We start from the raw sequence: 22,939 nt of genomic DNA on the forward strand, positions 1-22,939 counted from the left end.
CCATGAGCAGAGGAGAGTTCCTCATGTGCTGTCCCAGTGGAGAGCTGGGGTCAGAAGTCTCCTAGAGACTTGAACATTTCAAGTAAGGATCTCTATATTATACTATATTAAGGCATTTCATAAGTGTTTCTTGTCTCTCCAGATGTCAACGTTATATACCATAGGTTCCCAAACTTAGTTGGCAGTAACCCTCCCCCCCCAAAAATTACTCAGCTTTCCCCCTGGAAATGAAAAACTGACTGTATCTCATAACCCAGGATAAAGGGTATAGGTGCCTGCTTTCCAGACCCCGTGGATTGTTTCAGGAGCCACCTCGTGGTTAGTGTCACTTACAATGAGAAACCCTGTAAATGTATGTAATTAATTAAGAAGGGTTTAATATAATACTTCACTTCAGGAGTAACCTTTCCTTTTTTACTAAGTAGTAAGCTTCTGACAAAGCATGGTCCTGTTTATACCGCGAGTGCCAAAAGGTCTAAGGCCGGAGAGCTGTGCAGGGCGGATCTCAGTGCCAGTGATTTTAGGTTGGATTTAGAAGGTTATGTCCACAGCATTCGGCAGCTTTAAGGAGTGCTTTTCAACGCTGTCTCATTCTTCTGGAAAACTCCACACCAGGCAAGAGTTTAAGCTTTACTTTTTGTATGTTCTGTGGGAAATAATAGTGCTTTTTCAGGCTATACCCTGCTTCCCCCCCTTGAGTAATGAACTTGTATTTAGGTTCTTACTGTGCCTCCCACTGTACATTTATTATTCCATATAACCTGTATGAGCACCCCTCTGGGCGGAGTTGGTATGAAATCCACGTTTTACAGATGAGGAAACAGCAGCACAGAGAAGTTAAGGCATATGCTGTGTAGCAAATCAAGGATCTCAGTCCAGGCAGTCAGGGGACCAGAGTCCATGTTCTTAACTCTACACTGACTGTTTTCAGTCTAGTGAAAGGAGTCCTGGTGGCAAGCTTAGCAGTTCGAAACCACACACCAATTCTTGGGAGAAAAATGAGACTCTTTACTGTAAAGAGTTAAGTCTTGGAAACCCACCAGGACAGGCCTACCCAGCTCCACAGAGTTATGTTGAGTCGGGAATTGACTCTGTGGCAGTGAGTTTGGTTATTGAGTTTGGTGCAGCTAACAGTAAAGGATCTATGCAGCTTCAAGAGGAAAGATTGGGGTGCCAATTCTGAAGATGAATTGAGTCTTTATTGACCACCTTAAATGATTTTGGGCTGACACTAGAAGAGTCTTTGGTCCCCAAGAAGTTTACATTTTTACAAGGAAAGGCAGGTGATCACATGATTTTACAGCAAATCAGTGTGGGTTGGGTGTCATAAAAATACACAGTGCTGTAAGGAATTCCAAGGATGACTCACCTGTTGAGTGGAGAAAGAGGGGTACTGATTGAGAACCTGGAGGGTGCTATCTGAATTGTAGATCCAGATGAAGCGAGATCTCTCTCAGAGTCCTTTCAGAAAGGCTTTGGAATGTTTGTTAGGATAGGTGGCGGGGCACTGGAATTGGAATGTGAACTGGTCTCTAATGTTTGAGTTGTGTTCACTCTAGTTTGCAGACCTGAACTCCCTACTTCTTTGGAAGCTATTTAGAGACACTATGGGTTTGACGTACGTGCTACTGTGATCTGTCAAACTCTGGTGTATTAATATTGTCAGTTAATGTTTTGTAAAACTGCTATTCTTTCCCATACCTTCTTGCTACTTAAAAAAGTGAGTAGTAGTAATAGTTTAGGATTTTTCCTTTTTTTAAATTGCAGCTTAAGTACATAATTGTAGATATTTTACATTTCATTGTGCAAAACAGTTGAATAATGTAACCCATCTAACTTGTGAATTGGGGTTCTGAAACTGATTATATTCTTACTTTGGAAAAAAATAACTTTTGCCTGACACCCCCCCATGTGAGTTCTAATTGTTGTTCCATTTTAAAAACAGAAATCTATTTTGTGGGTCTCTTTCCTCAAAGACCATGCCCAGTGGATTTGTTGTCTGGTAGAACCAGGTACACAGAGGTTTTTGTCCTCACCAGCATTCTCCAGGGAGCACTGCACCAGCAGGACACAGTCTGCCCTGTTTGGGTCTTAATGCTCTAAACTTCAGCACACCGGACAGTGTTGATGCCGTAGGTGATGGTTAAGGAACATTGCAGACGGAATTCTAATGGCATTTTGAAGTTTAGTTCCAAGTGGCTTTAAAGTACTTAAGTGTTTATTGGTGGCAATTCCCAGCTGATAAACTTTTTTTAAAGCTTTTTAAATTTTCCTCTTGCATTCCCTCCTCCCTTTCCTTCTTTTTTTTAAAATCGTTTTATTAGGGCTCATACAACTCTCACCACAATCCATACGTACATCAATTGTGTAAAGCTCATCTGTACATTCATTCCCCTCATCATTCTCAAAACATGTGCTCTCCACTTAAGCCCCTGGCATCAGGTCCTCATTTTTTCCCCTCCCTCATGAGCCCTTGATAATTTATAAATTATTATTTCGTCATATCTTGCCCTGTCCGATGTCTCCCGTCACCCACTTTTCTGTTGTCCGTCCCCCAGGGAGGAGGTCATATGTAGATCCTTGTAATCGGTTCCCTCTTTCCAACCCACTCTCCCTCTACCCTCCCAGTATCACCACTCACACCACTGGTCCTGAAGGTATCATGCGTCCTGGATTCCCTGTGCTTCCAGTTCCTATCTGTACCAGTGTACATCCTATGGTCTAGCCAGATTTGTAAGCTAGAATTGGGATCATGGTAGTAGGGGGCGGGGGAGCATTTAGGAACTAGAGGAAAGTTGTGCTTTTCATTGTTGCTACATCGCACCTTGACTGGCTGGTCTCCTCCCTTAGACCCCTCTGCAAGGGGATCTCCAGTGGCCTCCCTTTCCTTCTGTATCTGTATGTTATTCGTGTTTACTATCTGTCATGACCAGGACCCTTCCTTCACCAGTCCTCACCAATCAAGTCTGCTGCTGGCTTGTGAAGGATCTACAGTCCCAAATTCATGTTACTGTGACTGTCAGACTTAAGGTGTACTCTTTAAGATCGTCACTTCCTGTTTCCAAATACTTGTATTCCTTTGTATACCTTCTTTCTGCTGTTAAAAACGTGAGGAGGAGGAGGAGGAGGAGCCAGCAGCATTTTAGGGAGCCCTTGTGGGATACTGGTTAGCATAGCCAAAAAGTCCGCAGTGCCGGACCACCAGCTCCACAGGAGAAAGACAGGGATTTCTACTCCGGTAAAGAGTTCTTATAAGAGGTTTTTATTTGGTTCCACGGCTAATTTAGGGGGACAACCTATTTTCGGTGGTTGCACTTGTGCAACCATTCATGTATCTTGTGTCACGGATCTGGTTGTACTTGAGGCTACCCCCAAATGCCTTCCCTGTATTACCTTTCTAAAATCCCTACAACGAATGCTTTGCCTTCTGTGGGTGTACCTGCAATAAACTCTTTTGATAGTGTGAAAGGGTTTTCCCTTTGTTGCCATGATTTTTGAGGTCCAAGAAGGGGCATTGATTCCCTTTGACTGTGACAGTTCATCAGGCTTGTGTTACACTTTTGCTTTGAGTCTCTTCCATGCATTTGTCACTGGCACAGCACAACTTTCAGGAAGATTTGGTGCCTTTTTCTAAGAATGCCACTATACTCCTTGAGATTAGTTAAAATTATTTTAAAAGTTAAAACGTGACTTCTGCATGGGAGCATATACTGGTAGTAAGTATGTTAATTTTGCTTTCACCCCGTTTGGTGGATTTTTGGCATACTTCCAAAGCCAGTTTGTATTCGTTTTCTCAAATAAGCCTTCTGATTATCCCAATTCAAGAATCTTTGTCAAAGACCTGCACCTGGAACCTCTCGCTCTTTATACAAGTTGTTTCTCCAATTAATATTTATGGAGTAACTATTATGTATCCCATAGGGACACAAAGCAGACTAAAATATTGTCCCAGTTCTCAAGGAACATAAATCGTGGAATGGATTCATGGAGGGGAATATCAAGTTGTGCCCTCCGTCACAGTTAATCCCCAGCAAGTGAAGGCTACCGTGTGATGTGAAAAGGCAGGAAGACATGTCACACCTACAGGGATCTGGGACTTGGAGGGGTAGCATGTTTCAGCCTGTGATGCAACTTCAGACTGAGGGGACAGTCAAGTACTCTCTGATCTCACATCACCACCATGCCAACTTTCTCACCTTATCCTCCCAGGAAACTTCTCAAAATAAGTTCGCTCAAATTAACTCTTCACTAAATGCACATATGAAGGTTATGGGAAATTGGGGCTTTTCCACACGAACTTTTTAGAAACTAAACTTATTTTTTGGTTAAAAAATTTAGTATAAGTAAAATCATTCATAAAAGAAGACTGTGATGAATGCCTCAGAATCTTACCTTGGGGTACACTGTAATATTGGCATCTTAGTAAGTGTTCTTTCAAACACCTGGCCTCCGTGGCATACACGCATACACAGAAAGGCGTTTTATAAATGCAGCCCTGCTCTGTTACCCGGTTCTGTGCCAGGTTGTTGACGCTCAGCAACAAATCACAATGAAGAACATCTTTCTGTGCCTGTGCAGTTCTCTGCCATCACTTGCACCAGCTGCCTAGCACCCTGTAGTTTGGGCTGCTTTAACTTTTGCCACTGTGGATCCTGTGTTCGCTACAACCAATTAGAATGCCAGAAATTGTCGTAGGTAGGTTGTGTATTACCTGAACACTGAGTTGATATCTGTCCCTGACTGATAAATCAGTTTCTGCATAGAGTTTGTACAGTGTTTTTTTAATCATTTTATTGGGGGCTCATACAACTTTTATCACAATCCATACATACATCCATTGTGTCAAGCATATTTGTACATTTGTTGCCCTCATTCTCAAAACATTTGCTTTCTACTAGAGACCTTGATAACAGCTCGTTTCCCCCTCCCTCCCCACTCCCCCTCCCTCATGAACCCTTGATAATTTATAAATCATCATCACTGTATTTGTACAAATGCTTTTAAGGTACTCCAGAGCCTTTCTTTGTTACACGTAAGGGCTCACTCCCGTGAATCCAAGGTTAAAATCTACATTTCCCTAAGAAAATGGCCAACTGAACTGGGGAAAGCTTTGTGTACTAGATTGGCCTCTTCCAAATTCTTAACATTCATTAACACTTTAAAAGTTTTTGATGAAAAAAAAGTTCATGACGGTTTTTACAGTAAAGGCACACGTTAACATATTTTCCAAATGGGTTTGTCCTCCGTATGTGTTCCCATCCTCCTTCACTGGTGTCCCCCCAGTCTACGTGGTGGTATCCAGTGCTGTGGACCATGTGTTTCCCTGCCGGCAGTGAAAGAAAGGCACGGGTTTCCTGGTTATGTTTTACTGCAAAGATCTATTAGAAGGTAACAGAGGTACACGTACACTCTTAACCCTTAGAATATGATAAGTTTATGAAAAAGACTCCTAAGTGTAAATGATCACTTAGGTCTTTTCAAAGTTGTTTAAATTTTTTTTTTGCTTCATTCAAAGAATCCATAATTTCCCTTAAGATCTTAATCTGATCTTGAATTAACATGAGAATTTTCCAACTAATAAACTTGGGGGAGAACCACCAGATAACCGTGGGACACAGCACATTACACACAGCCTGCAAGTTCTTAGCCTGGGAGTCAGGAGACTTGGATTCCGCCTGAGCCTGACACTGAGTTAAAACGCCACAGGTAGTAGAAAGCTGAAGTTAAAAGCCTCAACTTTCTATGGCAGCGGTTCTCAGCCTGTGGGTCGCTACCCCTTTGGAGGGTCGAGCAACCCTTTCACAGGGGTCGCCTAAGACCATCGGACAAACCATATTTCTGATGGTCTTAGACACCACCACTCTATCCATCTCCTGGCGGGTAGCCTACATGCAGAGCCGCCCACATTCAAGTACTCGGCGTGAAGAACTGATAACCATGCTTCAAGAGGAAATAAATTTCATTGATTTGTCATTAGAAATAAATATTTAATATATAATTACATATTGTTTTTCTGATTAAAAACTATGCTTTAATTATATTCAATTTGTGACAATGAAAATGCATCCTGCATATCAGATACTTATGATTCATAGTAGTAGCAAAATGACAGTTGTGAAGTAGCAAGAAAAGTAATGTGATGGTTGGGGGGCACCACCACATGAGGAACTCTGTATGTAAGGGTCGCGGCCTGAGGCAGGTTGAGAGCCACTGCTCTATGGTCTGTGGAATTGGAGCGCACACTCACCAGGGCCAGGGGTTCTGTGGATTCTTTGATCCTGGACACACAGAAAAGGGGTACAAATAATCTAGAAACCAAAGGCCATGTGATTGATTATAAAGTAAGGTGACCAGATTTTAACATTGGTTCCTCCCAGGACTCCCATATGATCATCTAAATCAGATAATCAACATTGAGACCATTATTGATACTTTGTGAGTTGAACTAAATAGCCTCCTATTTTTTGCCCATAACCATAGGATGGGGTAGAAAACAGTTCTCTTAACTGTGTAAAATCCATTGGACCTAAAATTTAGTCTCTTTTTGAGCATTATTACTACTGTTAAGTTTTTCGTTTCATGGTTTGTATTTTTGTTTGTTTGTATTTATTGGAAGTTTTAAAGAGAACAAAAAGAAAAATATTTTTAATAGAGAATAAAGCTTTTTCTTTGTCCGAAGCATTGCTGCACATGGTACAAAAGAAGTTTGGAGAGACCATATTAAACATTATATGAAGAAAAAAACAACCATTATATGGGCGTTTGGATGAAGGCTATAGGTATATGGCAACGGCCATTACTCTTTTTAGAGCTCTCATTGGCTACAGCTGAGAAATTGGAAGTGTTCACTTTCCTGTCGTGGCACGTTGTCGCAGTTAGTGGGACTAGTAGATGAAGACAATGTGACAGGCAGCAGCAGCACCCTAGGCCGCGACTGTAAAATTGATTTTGTAAGCCACATTAGACTGAATTTTCAGATGATACAGCCTAGATAAATTTTCTCCAAATCAAGAGTTGGAGTGGACGAATCATTTAATAAGAAAGATTTCAAAATGCAGTGTTTTTTCTGTAAGAAACAAAATGAGTTTTGCGAAAAAGATGGATGGCAATATTCTCTCGTCCTTTTAGGATAATTATGCACCAAAATATAATCGATATGGTTTGTTAGTGGACACGTGGGTGCAAACATGGTGGTAGGGAAAGAAATGCTGTAGAAACGTAAGAGTTCATAAGATAGTGATTATAGTAGTTGGTATTAATCCAAAAATGATCATGCTTGCAGCTATAGAGCAGAGAAGATAAGTGTCCCTCAAAGTTGTTGACAGTATCACATTTGAAAATAAGAATTGAAAATAAGCTAGACCCTTGTTACAAGTGTGCCTGAAATCTTGTCTTACTATTTAAAGAATGGCTGTGTTCCAGGTTCATATATGAAAGTTGATGAGCAAAGTTGGTTGCATTTTAAATGATGTTGCCTTTTACATGATGTTTGGGGGTATTCGTATCACATAGAACACAAAGATTATTTCCTTATAACAATTTCTAATAAGTTTTTAATGCAAGTGATAAATAATGGTAAATTTTCCTGTGGGTTTCCTACAGTCCCACTGCCAGTGAGTCATGTAAGACTCTTAGAGACTCTCGAGGACATGGTAGAACTGTTTCACAGAGTTGCTAAGACTCCATCTTTACAGAGGCAAACTGCCTCATTCTCCTTCTGAGCACGCTGCAGGTTCTAAGAGCTGACCTTTCAGTTAGCAGCCCAGCAATTCATTACCTCACAGAGCCATGGGACTCCTTTTTCTGGTAAGCTGAGGGTTTGGTGAACTACATGCTGTAGTGAAAGCAGCTGTATCTTCTGAGCAACTAAGAAGACAATGCTGAGCTAGCTGCCATGTTAAAAATTGCCAGGTGTGACCTAATTCCATTGGAGCTCACAAAAATCAGAAGCCCAAACCCACTGCCATCGAGTTGATTCCAACTCATAGCAACCGTTACGGATTCATGGGAACAGACAAAGACAGCCTTGTTGTTCTCCCTCGTAGCAGCTGGTGAGTTTGAATTACTGACTGTACGGTTGGCAGCTCAACGCCTAACGCACATCACCGTGTTGGTTATGTCTGAATCCCATTAGTGTTAGGTGGCGCCTGTCCAGTGCAATGCCAGGGGTTTGGCAGCACTCTCCGCCTCTGTCCTTGAGATGGAGGAGCCCTGGTATAGTGTAGTTGGACTGTGATCTGCCAGAAACCACTCACTGCTCCCAAGGAGAAAGACGGGGCTTGTTGTCACTCGTGTAAGCAATTTCTGTCTTGGAAACCCACAGGGGATCACGATGAGTCGGCACTGACTCGATGGCAGTGAGCTTGATTTGAGGTGTTTTTGTTCTTTTTGGGTTCTTGAGATAACCACCAGTAACACCTCTCTCCCCCACTTTTGACATCCAAAAATGTCTCCTGAGTAGAGGGACAAAAACCTCCCTCGTTGAGAACCACTGCATTAGATGAATGTAACAGTGTTCTCCAAGCAAGCTTGGTTATTTGGTCTTGTGGGGTTTTTTTGGAGAAGGATGGGTTGTTCATGTTGTTGAGCTCCTATTCTTAAGTAATGCTGAAGTAATAAAATGCCTCTTTTATGTATTCTAAGAAGCCCGGCTGGTGGTGTGGATAACCATTGGGCTGCTAACCAAGATCAGTAGTTCAAACCTACCATCAGTTCCTCAAGAAAAGGATGAGGCTACTTGAATCCCATCAAGATGTATAGTCTCAGAAACCATATAGAGCATCGCAGTGAGTCAGAACTGACTGTGTTTTGTGGTTTTATTGATTCTGAACTGCCAGGGAGCTTCAAACAGCTTGTGGAAAAATGAAATTAAAAGATGATGAAATTCTTCCACAAGCATTTTGAACCCCCCTCATAGCAGATGGAAACTTGGGTGGGTTTTTAGACATGTTTTGAAGTAGACTGTTCTGTTATTGTGGGTAGTTGCTCTGGGCGGAGTTTTTCATTCGTTGCTTTGCTACTGTAGAGACCCGCTTCATTTTCAGAAATAGTCATCTCTGTGAACTGGCTAGGAGTATTTCATGTGATGCTGGCCTACCTGTAAGATAGGATAACTTCAGATAATTTTTAAAAAATTATATAGAGAAATGAACTTTAAAAACTGTTCCAAGATTACATCACTATAAAACTAGAAGTATTAAAGAAGTTCATTTTTAAAAGAATAAGACATTACTTACTGTAGTTGTCCTTAAAAACCTCCCAGAGAGGGCACCCTCAGAGGTTTGTCTTCCATATATATGATTACTTTGAACTTATTGCCTAAGATGATTTTGTTCTCTCCCTTTATAACAATTTAAGAGATTTTAATCTTAGTGAATAGATAAAATTCTTGAAAGTGGGGTTTTCTGCTTGTATCTTAATAATCATAGATGTATGGAATTCAAGAGGGCCAAATCTTGATCGCTGATTAAAGATGTTTGAGGTTGAAGGTCTTCTGTTTTCTACCTTTTGGCCTCCTAGTTTTGTCTAACTTGTCAGAATCACTCCCTAGTTCTCGCATTTGACAGAAGGATTCCCTTGCAATGCCAGTCACCTGGCTCTATTCCCTTCATTTGGGAAGAAAGCATTTCACTGCATCCTGATGGTTTTTCTCGGTGATTTGGGGGCTTTTCCCTGACCAGGTGACGTTTTAGTGTCCTGCTATCCTCCTCTGTCCACGTAGTCTTCTCCTCTTGGTTTCTCTTCATCAGTTTTTAACATTTTTCTTTGTATTACTCAGGTGCCAGAGTGTTCTGAAAATAATGTGAGCTGAGAACCGGAAACAGTTGGGAGACGATAGTGGTAGCTGAAGCAGGCCTTGAAAGTTGCTGTTTGAGTCTGTGGTTCCATCATTTTGGCCTTTGAATACTTTGGAACCTGGAAGTACACTGTACCCTCCGAGGGGGATAGTGTAGTCTGCCCAGTGTCCCTACTCCAGATGGGTCATGTGGCCCAAGTAGCCGCCTGCGCCTTTCGCCAGCTATGCATGACCTTGAGCAAGTCACTTAATTGCTCTGAGTGTCAGTTTCCATTGTTTGACAGAACTGTTGTGACGGGTACATCAACTGCTAGCTGTCATGTATGGAGGACTTGGTTATTTGAGGCAGGAAATCCTGTCCAACACGTAATGGGGCCTCAGGAATTATTTATGGGATGGCTGAATTGGTGTAGATTGTAAATGGTTTATTGTCTCTTCTTCCATTACTATAATATTTGAATTTCATGTCGTAGCTGCTGTGTTCTAATGCATCTGGTTCCCCCCTCAAGACATAACTGAATCAGCACTTCGATAACCTTCCCCAAATATGTTTCTGTCCTTTCCTGAGTTTATCGTACTTTTTGTACTAGCAAAATGTGTTAGTTTTAACATTTCCTTCCAAGATTTTATTAATAAAAATTTTAATTGTTAAAAATTATATATATACAACGTAAATATTAAAGTTAGCATTGTATAATACTTGTTAAATCTATCCATCCCTACATCGATTCATTCAAAGGCATATCTTGATGTATTTCAAAGTATATTGTAGCTATTAGTGCGTTTTCCCCTATGCCCTTTCAGCATGAATATCATTAACTAGAGTTTAGTATTGGTTTACAGCTTTTTTTCTCTTTTAATGCAAAATCTATATACAAGGGTAACTTTTAAAGTAGTGCTATGAATCATAGAAACTTTAAAAAAAATCATTCTATTGGGGCTCGTACAATTCTTATCACAATCCATCCATCCATTGTGTCAAGCACATTTGTACATTTGTTGCCATCATCATTCTCAAAACATTTGCCTTCTACTTGAGCCCTTAATATCGGCTCCTCATTTACCCTCCCTCCCCACTCCCCCCTCTTCATGAACCCTTCATAATTCATAAATTATTATTTTGTCATGTTACATTGGTCCGACATCTCCCCTCGCCCACTTCTCTGCTGTCCATCCCCCAGGGAAGAGGTTACACATAGATTCTTGTAATCGGTTCCACTTTTCCAACCCACATTCCCTTCACCCTCCAGGCATCGCCACACTTACTACTGGTCCTGAAGGGGTCATCTGTCCTGGATTCCCTGTGTTTCCAGTTTTTAACCTATGTCAAAATGGCAGCCTTTTTTTTATAATTAAATCATTTTATTGGGGTCTCATACAACTCTTATCACAATCCACACATACATCCATTGTGTCAAGCACTTTTGTACATTTTGTTTCCCTCCTCATTCTCAAAACATTTGCTTTCTACTTGAGCCCTTGGTATCAGCTCCTCATATTTCCCCTCCCTCCCCCATGAACCCTTGATAATTTATAAGTTATTATTTTGTCATATCTTACACTGTCGAGCATCTCCCTTCACCCACTTCTCTGCTGTCCCCGAGATTATATGTAGATCCTTGTAATCTGTTCCCCTTTCTCCCTCACCTTCCCTCTACCCTCCCTGTATTGCCACTCTTACCACTGGTCCTGAGGGGTTGATCTGTCCTGGATTCCCTCCGTTTCTAGTTCCTATCTGTACTAGTGTACATCCTCCAGTCCAGCTGGATTTGTAAGATAGAATTGGGATCGTGATAGTGGGGGAGAGGAAGCATTCAAACAGTAGAGGAAAATTGTATGTTTCATCATTGCTATACTGGACCCTGACTGGCTGGTTTTCTCTCCGAGGCCCTTCTGCAATGGGATGTCCAATTGCCCACCGATGGTTCCTGGGTCCCCATTCTGCACTCCCCGTCATTCACAATCCTATGATTATTTTGGTCTTTTGATGCCTGATCCCTTCGACGCCTGGTGATCTCTCAGGCTGGTGTGCTTCTTCCATGTGGGCTTTGTTGTTTCTCAGTTAGATGGCTGCTTGCTTATATCTTTTGATAGCCAAACACCATCAACTTCCTTCACCACATTTGCTTGTGCACCTGTTGTCTTCAGTGATCATGCCAGGAAGGAGAGCATCTCAGCCTGTGAAACTGTTAGAGCAAGGTGTTCTTGTGTTGAGGGAGTACTTGGGTAGGGCCCACTGTCCGTCTGTTGCTTTAATATTAAACTTATAAATAACATGTACATAGATCTCTTCTTGTTGTCTATAAATATATTTACGTCTGTATATGCCTGTATTTAGTTCTCTATAAATGCCCTTTGCCTCCTAGTTCTTTCCTCTTTTTCTTTGTACTTTCCTCTTGTCCCACTATCATGTTCAGCCTTTATTTGGGATTCAGGAATTCCTCTCGGTTACATTGCCCTTGATCCAGCCCTGCCAGACCTCCTACACCCTCCTTGCCACTGATTTTGGATCACTTGTTGTTCCCTTGTCCCTGGGTTTGTTAACACCACGTCCTTTCCCCTGCTTCCCCCTCTCTCATGTGTCCCCAGAACTGCTATCCTGTTGTTCTCTTTTCTGGCTTGTTTTATCTCATCTCACCTATCCCTTCCAGGTAGACATGCAGTGACAACAATATGCATCATCACAAAACCGAGTACAATGAAGCAACCATAGAAAATAAAACAATAGCTACAACAACAAAACCCTATAAATAGTTCAAGGTCTATTTGTTGTCCTTTACGAGTGTTTTCCAGTCGAGTCTGATGGGGTGCCCTGCCCTGGCCCCACATCTATCCCTGGCATTCCCTGGGAACTTTATTGCTCTGCTCCCCTGCTGTTCTGCACACCCCTAGTGGCTGGCTTCAGTGTAGTGGGCTCAGGACGGGCACAGTTCACCTTGTGTGTCTCTAGTGTTGTCCCCCGTGGTGCCATGGCTCAGTGAGGAACGCTGTGTCCCGTGGTGGGACTGGCCCTGTGGTCCTCTCTGTGCATTGCTGCTCTGGGCTTCAGAAACATTGTCCTCAGGGCTTGGTGAGCCAGGATGTGCTTCACATTTTTTTCCCCCTTTCCCCTTTGTTGGCTTCTGTTTAATCAGACAAGTCCCTCTCCTTGAGCTGTATAGCTTCATTGCTGACCTCTAAAGTGAATTCTTCTAGGGGCAGGGTGGTGCTGTCCACTTAGTTGGTAATGGGGCCGGCCCCTCAGGGATCTCTTTTACCTGCTTCATGTCAGTGTGTTGCGTTCTTGGAGCACCAGGTTGAAGTCGGGTCCTCTTTCCCTGTGTGGACACAGTCAGCACCCTCCCCTGTGTGGGTTAGTGCAAAATGGTACTCCACGTATCCTTGAGTGACTCAAATCTTGTTCCTTTGGGTGTTGTTTGAGTTGTAGAAGCAAAAAGAAACGTAAACAGCCAATAAAGGAATTATGTAGGGTGGATGGAGTGACATTTCCCAACAAAGTTTTTCTAGGACAACCCTTGCTACCATCAAAGAATGCACAAGTGCATTGCCCTAATTGGGGGTGGGGGTGGGGAGTGTAATTCCTTAGAGCACCTTTCTTGGCCTTTCTCATGAATGTGGTTTTCGGCTTTTTTAACACTTCATAATATGCCCATGTTTTCCCCGTGCACCTTGAGAAACTATTTGTAGAATTCTAAATGCAATTGCTGTAACCTTCTAAACTGACTTCTGCTTTAATTAACTGGCCCAATAGATCCCCCTCAAAAACCACTATGTTGATTAAGGTACTCTACTGAGACTCAGACAGGTGCCATTCACTGATGGAAGACATGTTTAAATACGTTTTGTGTAGAATAAATGGAACCCTGGTAGCATGGAAGTTACAAGTTGGGATGCTAATGGAAAACTCAACAGTTCAAAACCACCAGCCACTCCACAGAAGAAAGACAAGGCTTTCTATTCCCATAAAGATTTACTGTCTCAGAAACCCACACTATCCTACAGCGTTGCTCTGAGTCAGAGGCAATGAGTTTGACCTTTTGGAGTTTGGAATAAAGGCATGCATGTATGAACTGGAACCTTAGTAGTAATGCTTGGCTTAACTCTTGTACAATGAAAAGATGTGTAAGTCTTAAGAGTACTTTGTAGATGTGTTTACATATAAACATGTCCTGTGTATAGTCTGTTGCTTACTCTGTTCATGTAATAGCCCATCTTGGAGCACTAATCTGGTGTAGTTGAGGAACGCTAGCCTTTTTGATTGCTACATAGTTTTCTGTAATAAGGATGTTTGGAGTTATTTAGCTATCAGTAGGACAGGGTAGAATTTCACTGATGAGTTTCCAAGGCTGTAATCTCTAAAGCAGATGCCTCATCCTTCCTTCCAGAGCAGCTGGTACGTTCGAATTGACCCCCTTTCCGGTTAGCAAGCCAGGTGTTTAACACTGCCCCAGCAGGGCTTCATTTTGGTCAATACTGAAAACGTTTTTGTACTTAGCTGCCATAATATACTTAGCAGGTATAGGTCTCTTGCAGTGGCATTGCTACATATGCATGCTTACATTTTAATAGATACAAAAAATTAATAGATGATTGCAAACCAAATAGGCCTTATCAATTTAACCTTCCACCATTGTTGTTTCCCAATACTCACACTGAATTATCACCATTGTCTTAATTTTTATGAGTTATTCTGGGGTGACTCTCATTCACTTGCATTTCTTTGACACTAATGAGGATCTTCCCATATAGTTTTTAAGTTTTTAGAAAGCAAGAGCTAGGATCATCTACCACTTTCATATTAGTTCACTGAACATTTTGCTAATGAATGCTGCCAAAGCATTTCAGGTGATTTTAGATTGCGGTTGAAGAAAGGATGAATAAGCTAAGTATGGAGAGATTAAAGCAGACTAAAGTAGCTCAATACATGTGTCTTAAGTAATGAGATTTTCCCCATCTTTTCCCTCCTCTCTGATTGTGAAATGGTTTAGTGTAGGCAGAGTCACATTGATAGACTTAGTAGCAAAGAGCTTGATTTTGAATTTTCGGAGGCTCCAGAGTGGTGTTTCCCAAAATGAGTGATACCCGGCCCATGTAGAGCGCTGGAATGATCCAAGAGGCTGCAAAAGCACAGATACCTGTATTGTATCCTGGATAATGGTTGACGGCACAAAGGTTTTCATTGCTCCCCCCCAGCCCCCCATGGGGGTGGTGGACAGGTACTAAGTGATTTGTTTTATTTTTTCCCTGAAAAGAGAGTTCAGTAGGGGTGAAATAAGTTTAGGAACCTGTGGTGTAGTGTCAACATTTATAGACTCATCCCAGTTTGCCTTGGGCAGTTTACTCAATCTCTAGTTCTCCTTTATAACCAAACTCGCTCCATTGAGTCAATGCTGATTGACAGTGACCCTTGTGGGTTTTCAAGACAGTAACCGTCTACCAGAGTAGAAAGCCCAATCTTTCTCCTGAAGAGTTGCTGATGGTTTCAAACGGCCAACGATGTGGCTCACAGTCCAACATGTAACCGTACCACCACCAGGGCTCCTCCTTATAAAGCAGGTTATTACAGCGCCTTGCCTGTTAGGTTTGTAAACTGTATAGAAGAGCTAGCTTGTCACTCAGACTTTCTAATTATTACGTTAACTTGCTGTTCTTTGCTTTTGCATTTATAGCTTTTGAGGGTAATTTGTTAGATCTGCTCATCTACCTTGAAAATGTGTCACTTGGTTAGGAACACAGCAAGACACTTGACAAATCTGGGTAGTAGGGTAGGGAATGGGACAAGTTAATTGGTAAGTTAAATTCTTTGCCCATCAGTAAGGAAGTGATGGAAAACCAGTGTAGATTGAAAGTAGAATCATTTACATTTCAGCAGATAGTTTTAAAAGGTTTCATTGGAGGGGCAGAGAGACTGAGGATGTTGACAGCACTCTAGGGTGAGGTGTGATGAGGGCCTGAATTAAGAAAGTGACATGATAAGTCATTGCAATGGATTGTTCCTTTGTGGCTTTTCCAGCCATGGTCTTGTAACTCCTATCAAATGATTAAGTGGGATTAATGCCAAAAGCAAAGAGGAATTAACACACTTCTGATAAAGATCAAAGACTACAGCCTCAACATAAAATAAAACCCTTCACAACCAAACCCATAAGGAACATGGTTAACAGAGAAGATTGAAGTTGTCAACAATTTCATTTTTACATGGACCACAATCAGTGTGCATGGAAACAGCAGTCAGAAAGTCAAATTATGCATCTCATTGGAGAAATACTTACAAGACCTCTTTAGAGTATTAAAAAACATGTTACCTTGAGGACTGAGGTGTGTCTGACAAGCCTTGGGATTTTCAGTTGCCTCATATACATGTGAAAGCTGGCCAGTGAGGTGGGTGAATGAGGAAAACTAGCTTTTGAATTATGTTATCTAAGAATATGAAATATGCTATAGACTACCAGAAGAATAGACACCATCTTGGAAGAAGCACAGTTGAGATATTTCTTGGAGAAGCAAGCATGGCAAGACTTGCTCCCATACTTTTTGGATATGTGGTCAGGAAGGACCAGTCCCTGGAGGAGGAGATACATGCTGTGTAGACTTGCGCGTCAGGGAAAGAAAGGAAGGCCTTCATGTAGATAAACTGATACAGCATTCATCAGTGGGCTTAAACATAGCCATGATTGTGAAAACGGTGCAGGACTCCACATGATTCCTTCTGTTACACATCGGGTAACTGAGTTGGGCCCAATTCAGAGGTACCTAAAAGCAACATGCAAATAAGGTGCGTGGAACCCCATTGGGGATTGAACCACACAAATTAGGTATATGGAAACCTAGTGAGATCGGTCAGTTTTCCTCCCACGTGGTCATCCCAGCAGCAGAAGTGTTTGGGGTACCACCACTGAGTGTATCTAGGGTACCACCACCAAGTTCTTTCTAGAGCCCAGAGCCTGGAGATGGCAAGAAGCAGCAGGAGAACAATGGAGGCATTAGAACAGGAAATGATTCCCTGAACTTCCTGGATTGTGGCATGAGAAGACTGGAACTCCTTCAGGCAGGAGTGTTATTGGCAGAACAGAGAGCAGAGCATCTTTAGCCAAGGCTTACTGGCAGAGTGCCTCTGCGCATTTATTGGTGGAAGTAAACTTGCCTGAATAGGGCAGAGGCTGGGCCTGCCCTGGGCTAAAGAATGAGAAGCTAAGGGTCAGGGAGAAGCCTGCCTGTAGGTACTACTGAGAAGCTGTACTGAATAAAGAACTGTATCTCGAGTTGTTCCTGATCCACAGTGTTAACTGTTACTTCCCTAATCAACCTGTAATTATTATGGGTTTTATCTCTGAGTTCTCTGGGACTTTTCGAACCCAGCATAGTAGAGTGCTATGGGAGGGATGACTGGGATCAACATTGGTGAAAATGTTGGAGGGAGGCTTGGCCTCTGCTTTGTAGAAAGCAGTCTTGGGCTGTTGGTCTGGATTCTTTTCTCCTGAAGTTAGAGGAGGTCACATGCCCTCACTGCTACCATTTTGATGTGAAGACCCAATCAACTCGAGGGACACAGAATTGTAAAGCACGTGGTGATTGCTAAAGAAGTAAAAGGCAATTGACAGAAAGTCCAGATGCCAAACACCTTCAGTGATATGAGGTCTGAAAGGCAAACCGGAAACAGCTGAAATTAAATACTTTATATACCATATATACTCAAGGATAAGCTGACCCAAATATCAACCAAAAGGCACCTAATTTTACCACAAAAAGGGCATTAAAAATTTGCTGGAAAACTCGGCTTATGCACAAGTATATACGGTAATGGGGGAAAAGGGCATGATGTTGGAGGAAAAGTATTGTATTTAACACCTTGCCTAGAGAAAATACTGCTTTTCTACTTATTCCTCGTTTTCTTATAGACTGGTCCATAAACCAACACTTGGGAGTCGTGCCAGTCTAAAGGAGGTAGGCGCCCCAGTGGTCGTATGGGTTAAACATTAGGCTGCTAACCCACTAGCCATCTGCAGGGAAAAGATGAAGCTGGCTACCGTGGTAAAGATTTACAGGCTCCAACCCTGTGGTGCAGTCCGCTCTATCCTGTAGAGACTCAGTCAGAATCTAGCCAGTGGCAGTGGATTTGCCCTCTCATTTGTAGTATATTGTATCCCTAGTGACAGGGGTAAGCACGCAGACACTAACCAGAAAGTCGGTCCTTCACACCAGTGGAGTGGCTCCACACAGAGAGACCTGGTGACGTTTCAGTCATGGGCGGGAAACCGTGTGGGCCCATGCTGTTGTTCCACTCACATGGAATTGTGCTGAGCCGAACCAACTCCGTGCACCCAGTAGCAGCAGTCTGGACCAGCCTTGTTTTGCCGGTGGGGAAACCAAACCAAGGTGACACAGCTGAGAGTTAAGAACTAGAATCCAGGTCGCGATAGATATTCTTCATGTTTTTGTTTTTCCCATAGTCTCATGCTATGCTATTCGGATAGGAATTTCATTTTCTATATATAGATTATTTAATTGGTTTTTGATTATAGTTTAATCTGGAGTATTAAGCTTATAGGTGTCAGACCATCAGAACTCAAGCCAAATCATGGTGTACATAGAAGTAGCAAACAAAATATCTTTATGACTTTTCATTTCATCTATCTTGACTCAATTCTTCATCCCCAAATCGGTGGTGTTGAATGTCATAGGCAGTTGACTGATGCCTCTTCAGGTATCAAATAATGTAGAAAACTATATTTCCACATCCTTCCTGTATTTGAGAAGTTTAAAAATACTGCTACTTCAGACTAGAAAAGCTTTACCAAAACATAGCCAGTGGAGACATGTCAAATGATTTCCACTAGCCAGCTGTCGTCACTGTGTTCTCAACGCCAGTGAACTGAATTCAACATTCCATCGCACAAACTTAGGAAACATAGCCATTGATTTAAAGTTAACACAGACAGTAAAGATAGCATACTTACAGGGTGAGCTTTACAAAACTGAATTAAAAATGAACAGCAACAAAAAATATGAACAACCTACAAATTAACCAGTTGTGCTACTGTGTCAGGATCTGATGCATTTAGGTTTGTGAGATGGGTCAAAAGCCCCGAGACACCATGTTTCTAGGCTGAGGATAAGAGCAGCCGGCAGGCTGAGGAAGATGGTAAGGCAGTCTGCTTTGGGAGGCCTTCAGAAACATTTTCCCCTTCCGAATTTGTGGGCTTAGAAATTACCTAGGTGAAAGCTATTTTTCATTTACCAAAAAGCTTTACGTCAGGTGAGCTTGGCTTGCTAGATCTCCCACCCTCTATATATTTTTTAATCTTCTTACCATAAAGAAATCTTAGTTAATAGATTTGTGTGTGCATAAATGGTGAGGCTTTGCTTCCTTTTTGTCCTTGGGTACCTGGAGCCTTCTTACTGATGGTACAATGTGCTTAGTGGAACTGGCATTGGAAAGGTCTGCCGTGATATCAGCCCGTGTGTGCTTTCCGAAAGGAAAGGCTTCTGGAGAGGAGGGATCATCAGGCTAAGATAGTCTGGAACCCCCTTGGCATTAAAGCATGCTGGGAGGAGAATCCTAAGGAAGTATCTCTTCATCATCCTTGTTTTGTGCTTGAGGAAAGGGACAGTCCCGTGGGATGAGGAATGTACTGAAATGTGCACAGCTTCTTAGACGTCCAGTCTAGGGCCTTGGTCCGCTTACTCCTGGCTAGTTCCACCATGCCATTTCCCTGCTGGAAAAGGCTACCTGATTCACAGGACTAGGTTTCGGGAGGAGTTAGGAAGAAGCCTTCCGATGATGTGGTGAGGACGTGAATGTGTCTTTATTGGGAAGGGTAGCATTTGGTGAGAAACAAGAGACTAAAGAAAAAAGATTGTGTATGTTATTTTTTAACTCTGCAGTATCAAATTTGCTAGAATTATTATTTAAATTTAGTGTGTATGCTTTTTTCAACATATGACGTGTGTGTTTATATGCTTGACCAACCCAGTGATTGTATTTAAGAAGTCAGTCTGGGAGTCAAGCTTATTGTACTTGGGTGACTGACCCTAAATTGCATACACCATACTGGAGTGGAAACTGATTCGGATGCCATTGCTTCTGGTTCCCACAGGTTTTGTATTGCATCCCTGAGCATGAGCGCAGAATGAAGCGGCGTTTGGATGACCAGGAGTCACCGGTGTATGCGGCCCAGCAGCGTCGGCTCCCTGGCAGCACGGAGGCTTTTCCTCACCAGCACCGGGTGCTTGCCCCTGCCCCTCCCGTATATGAAGCCGTGTCTGACACCATGCAGTCTGCCACGGGCATTCAGTACTCGGTGACACCCAGCTATCAGGTAAACTTCAGCCACAAGCAGGTAGAGGAGGACTGGTGACTTCACCCAGTGAAGTTTTTTTTTTTTTTTCAGTGAAGCATTTTTAAATCAAGTGTTGAATTTGACATTTTAAAAATGGAGTAGGTGTAAAAAGTAAGAGTGTGCACTTGTGAAACCCATTGTACAGGTTAAGAACTATCACCACAACCGTAGACATGTCCGTTGCATTCCTTCCTGGTCTGCTAATGGAGCGTGGTGTCTGCCAATCTAGTTTCTTTTAGTTTATGTTACTTTTGTTTGTGTCTTGAAACAATATTGTTTAGTTAGCGTGAGTTTGTTGAACTTTCATGTAAATGTTGTATATGCTCTTTGACTCATTTTGTTTTCACTGAGTGTTGCTGTAAATGAGTCATTTTCACTCTGGTACAAATCAGAGGACGGTGCTTATCCGTCTCACTGGTGAGAGACAGTTGGGCAGTTTCTAGCCTGCTGATCAGAGGTGCTGCTGAGAACATGGGGTGCATGCTTCTCATGTAGTTGTGCTCATTGTGATCCTCTACGCACGCACGCCACGGTGCTGCTCCTATGTGGGAGCCTTGCCCGCAGAGGACAACTCAGTTAAGCAGAGTGCTCCTCGACACTGGGAGTCACATGCTGGAGCAGCCCCTTCTTGCAGACCAGCCAGCAGGTGGGTGGGCACTTGAGAGCCTCTCAGAGAGGTTGCTGGCTCACAGAGTGCTGGCATCTCAACTTGGGTAGGCAATGCCAGTTTGTTCCCAGACTTAGGCTAGCAATAGGCCTATCAACAGCATGCCATTTATTCTTGTTGTCCCATGTCCTGATCACATATCTCATCTGCTCAGTTTGTTGTGTGGAAATGGAAGACATTTGTTCATTGTCCTTTTGTAATTGTTTGCAGAGCACTGAGTTTTGGTTCGTGGTGAGGGAAAAGTCACATCAGTCAGGGACAGGGCTGCTCAGCAGATGGATCTAAGTGATAATAGGTTATCCATCTGCAAAAAGCTGAATTGCTAAAGGCTGAGAGCCAAAGACACGTTTATAACAACAAAAGACAGCTAAGGCTGTCTATACACGCTAACGTCTCATGGGTTCTGGCTGTCCTGTTTGGTTTTCCAGAGTCTTGCTTTCATGGAGAACATGTCTGCTGCACAGTATGGAAGTAATAGACGACCATGGTTGTTTTGGTTGTTTTTAAGGCCTACATACTTGGGGGTGTGTTTGAGGAAAAAATGGAGTTTTTTGGTGAACTTTTTGAAGCCCCTTCATAATATAGTTGCCCACCTCCCCTCTCCTACCCCCACCACCCAGTCCCTGTCACTGTCTGTTCCAATGTATAATGACTACAGGAGTAGGACAGCCCCGTAGACTTCCAAGGCTGTAGTCTTTTCTAAAAATGTCATTTTATTGGGGGCTCTTACAACGTTCCATACCACAGTTGTATCCAGCACATTTGTACATGTGTTGCCATCATCATTTCCAAAACAAGTTCTTTGACTTGAGTCTCAACTGCTCTTTTCTCTGCCCCCCCCCCCCCAGGCTATAATCATAATGGAAGCAGACCACCTCCTCTTCCTCCTGTGGATGGGCTGTTGGGCTCAAATGGAATAACTCTGCTGTGGAGTAGCTGGTGGTTTCAAACTGCTGATCTTGTGGTTAGCTGCTTCACATGTAACCCACTAAGCCTCCTTAGATAGAGGGATAGGTTCCAGCAAAATCTTTCTTTTTTAATTAAACAACGAGCCTGGGAAGGTCTTCCGTTAACTTGGTAGTGGCTTTTACAAAGTATGGCTGATGCTAGGAATATAACTTGGTGTAATCCTTATTGGCAGTATTTATCCTGAATCACTCTTTCATATGTTTTGTTTTGTTTTACTATATGGGGCTGGAGCCTCATATCAGAACTGAGCTAGTCTGGACTTTTAAGGATTTAGGACAAAGCAAGGCTACTTGTTTGCCCTTGGTGATCGTTTTTATTTTCACAACTGTCTGTTACCTGCCCTATGGGGTTGTCAAATCTGTAATGTGCCCACATAAAACCAGCCGCCCCCATACTGACAGATTCCAATAAGGTCGTATTAAAACCTATTCAGCATACACATGTTAGACTACAGCAGCTCAGACTAACAACCCTTCTTTGACAGAGGGTTGAGCTTTTGGAACTAAATAGTTTTTCTTTAACTTCTTTTGAGTCTTTTTTCTGTGAATTTATGGTTTCAGTATTTTCTGTCAGGGCAATCTTTGGAAATGTATGGAAATGTGAAGAAACTTTATTCATCAAGTTGTGGTACCTCTTTACCTCAAGACAGGGAAGTTTGGTGTCCCGTAGTCTCCTTATTTAAAAGTTAGATCACGGTGAGAGAGCGTCGTCTATGTCTGTGCTATTGAGGGCTGGTCTGTAGACTTTGTTAGTCTGATGAGGAATTGAGTGTTTAGATACTGACAGCAATTGCATCAAATCAAACAAAAATTATGGGCTTGTCTTTTTCTCCCCTTTTAAAACAGCTTTATTGAGATGTTCTTCATATGCCATTTAATTCACACATTCAAAGTATATAATTAAAACAATGTTTTAGTATATTCACAGAGATGCTATCATCATCACAGGCAAGTCTAGAATACTTCAGGAAGAAACCCTCCATCCATAAGCCCCTCAGCAACCACTAATCTCTCTGTCTCTCTAGGCTTCCCTGTTCTAGACTCTTCCACTTTTTCTTGCCGTGGTGTGTCAGGGTTTTAAATCCTGTTGTTGCAGCACAGCCTATTGGAGTTCTGCAGTCGGTGCCCGTGTCGTTCAGTGGCACTGCTTATGTTCCTGAAGTTGTGC

At 42.4% G+C, this 22,939-nt stretch overlaps 1 protein-coding gene across 3 annotated transcripts in view; it reads left to right on the forward strand.

Moving 5' to 3' along the window:
• SIN3A (SIN3 transcription regulator family member A) overlaps positions 1-22,939 on the forward strand; it is a 64,346-nt gene that overhangs the window by 5,746 nt on the left and 35,661 nt on the right. For all 3 annotated transcript variants that reach the window (XM_075535999.1, XM_075536000.1, XM_075536001.1), the window contains exon 2: positions 19,894-20,115. In XM_075535999.1, the coding sequence (XP_075392114.1) occupies positions 19,927-20,115 (189 nt within the window). In that variant the 5' untranslated portion in view covers positions 19,894-19,926. The remainder of the gene's footprint in view (positions 1-19,893; positions 20,116-22,939) is intronic.

Source organism: Tenrec ecaudatus, chromosome 17, assembly GCF_050624435.1.
Source record: "Tenrec ecaudatus isolate mTenEca1 chromosome 17, mTenEca1.hap1, whole genome shotgun sequence".
In the NCBI taxonomy this organism is placed as follows: Eukaryota; Metazoa; Chordata; class Mammalia; order Afrosoricida; family Tenrecidae; genus Tenrec; species Tenrec ecaudatus.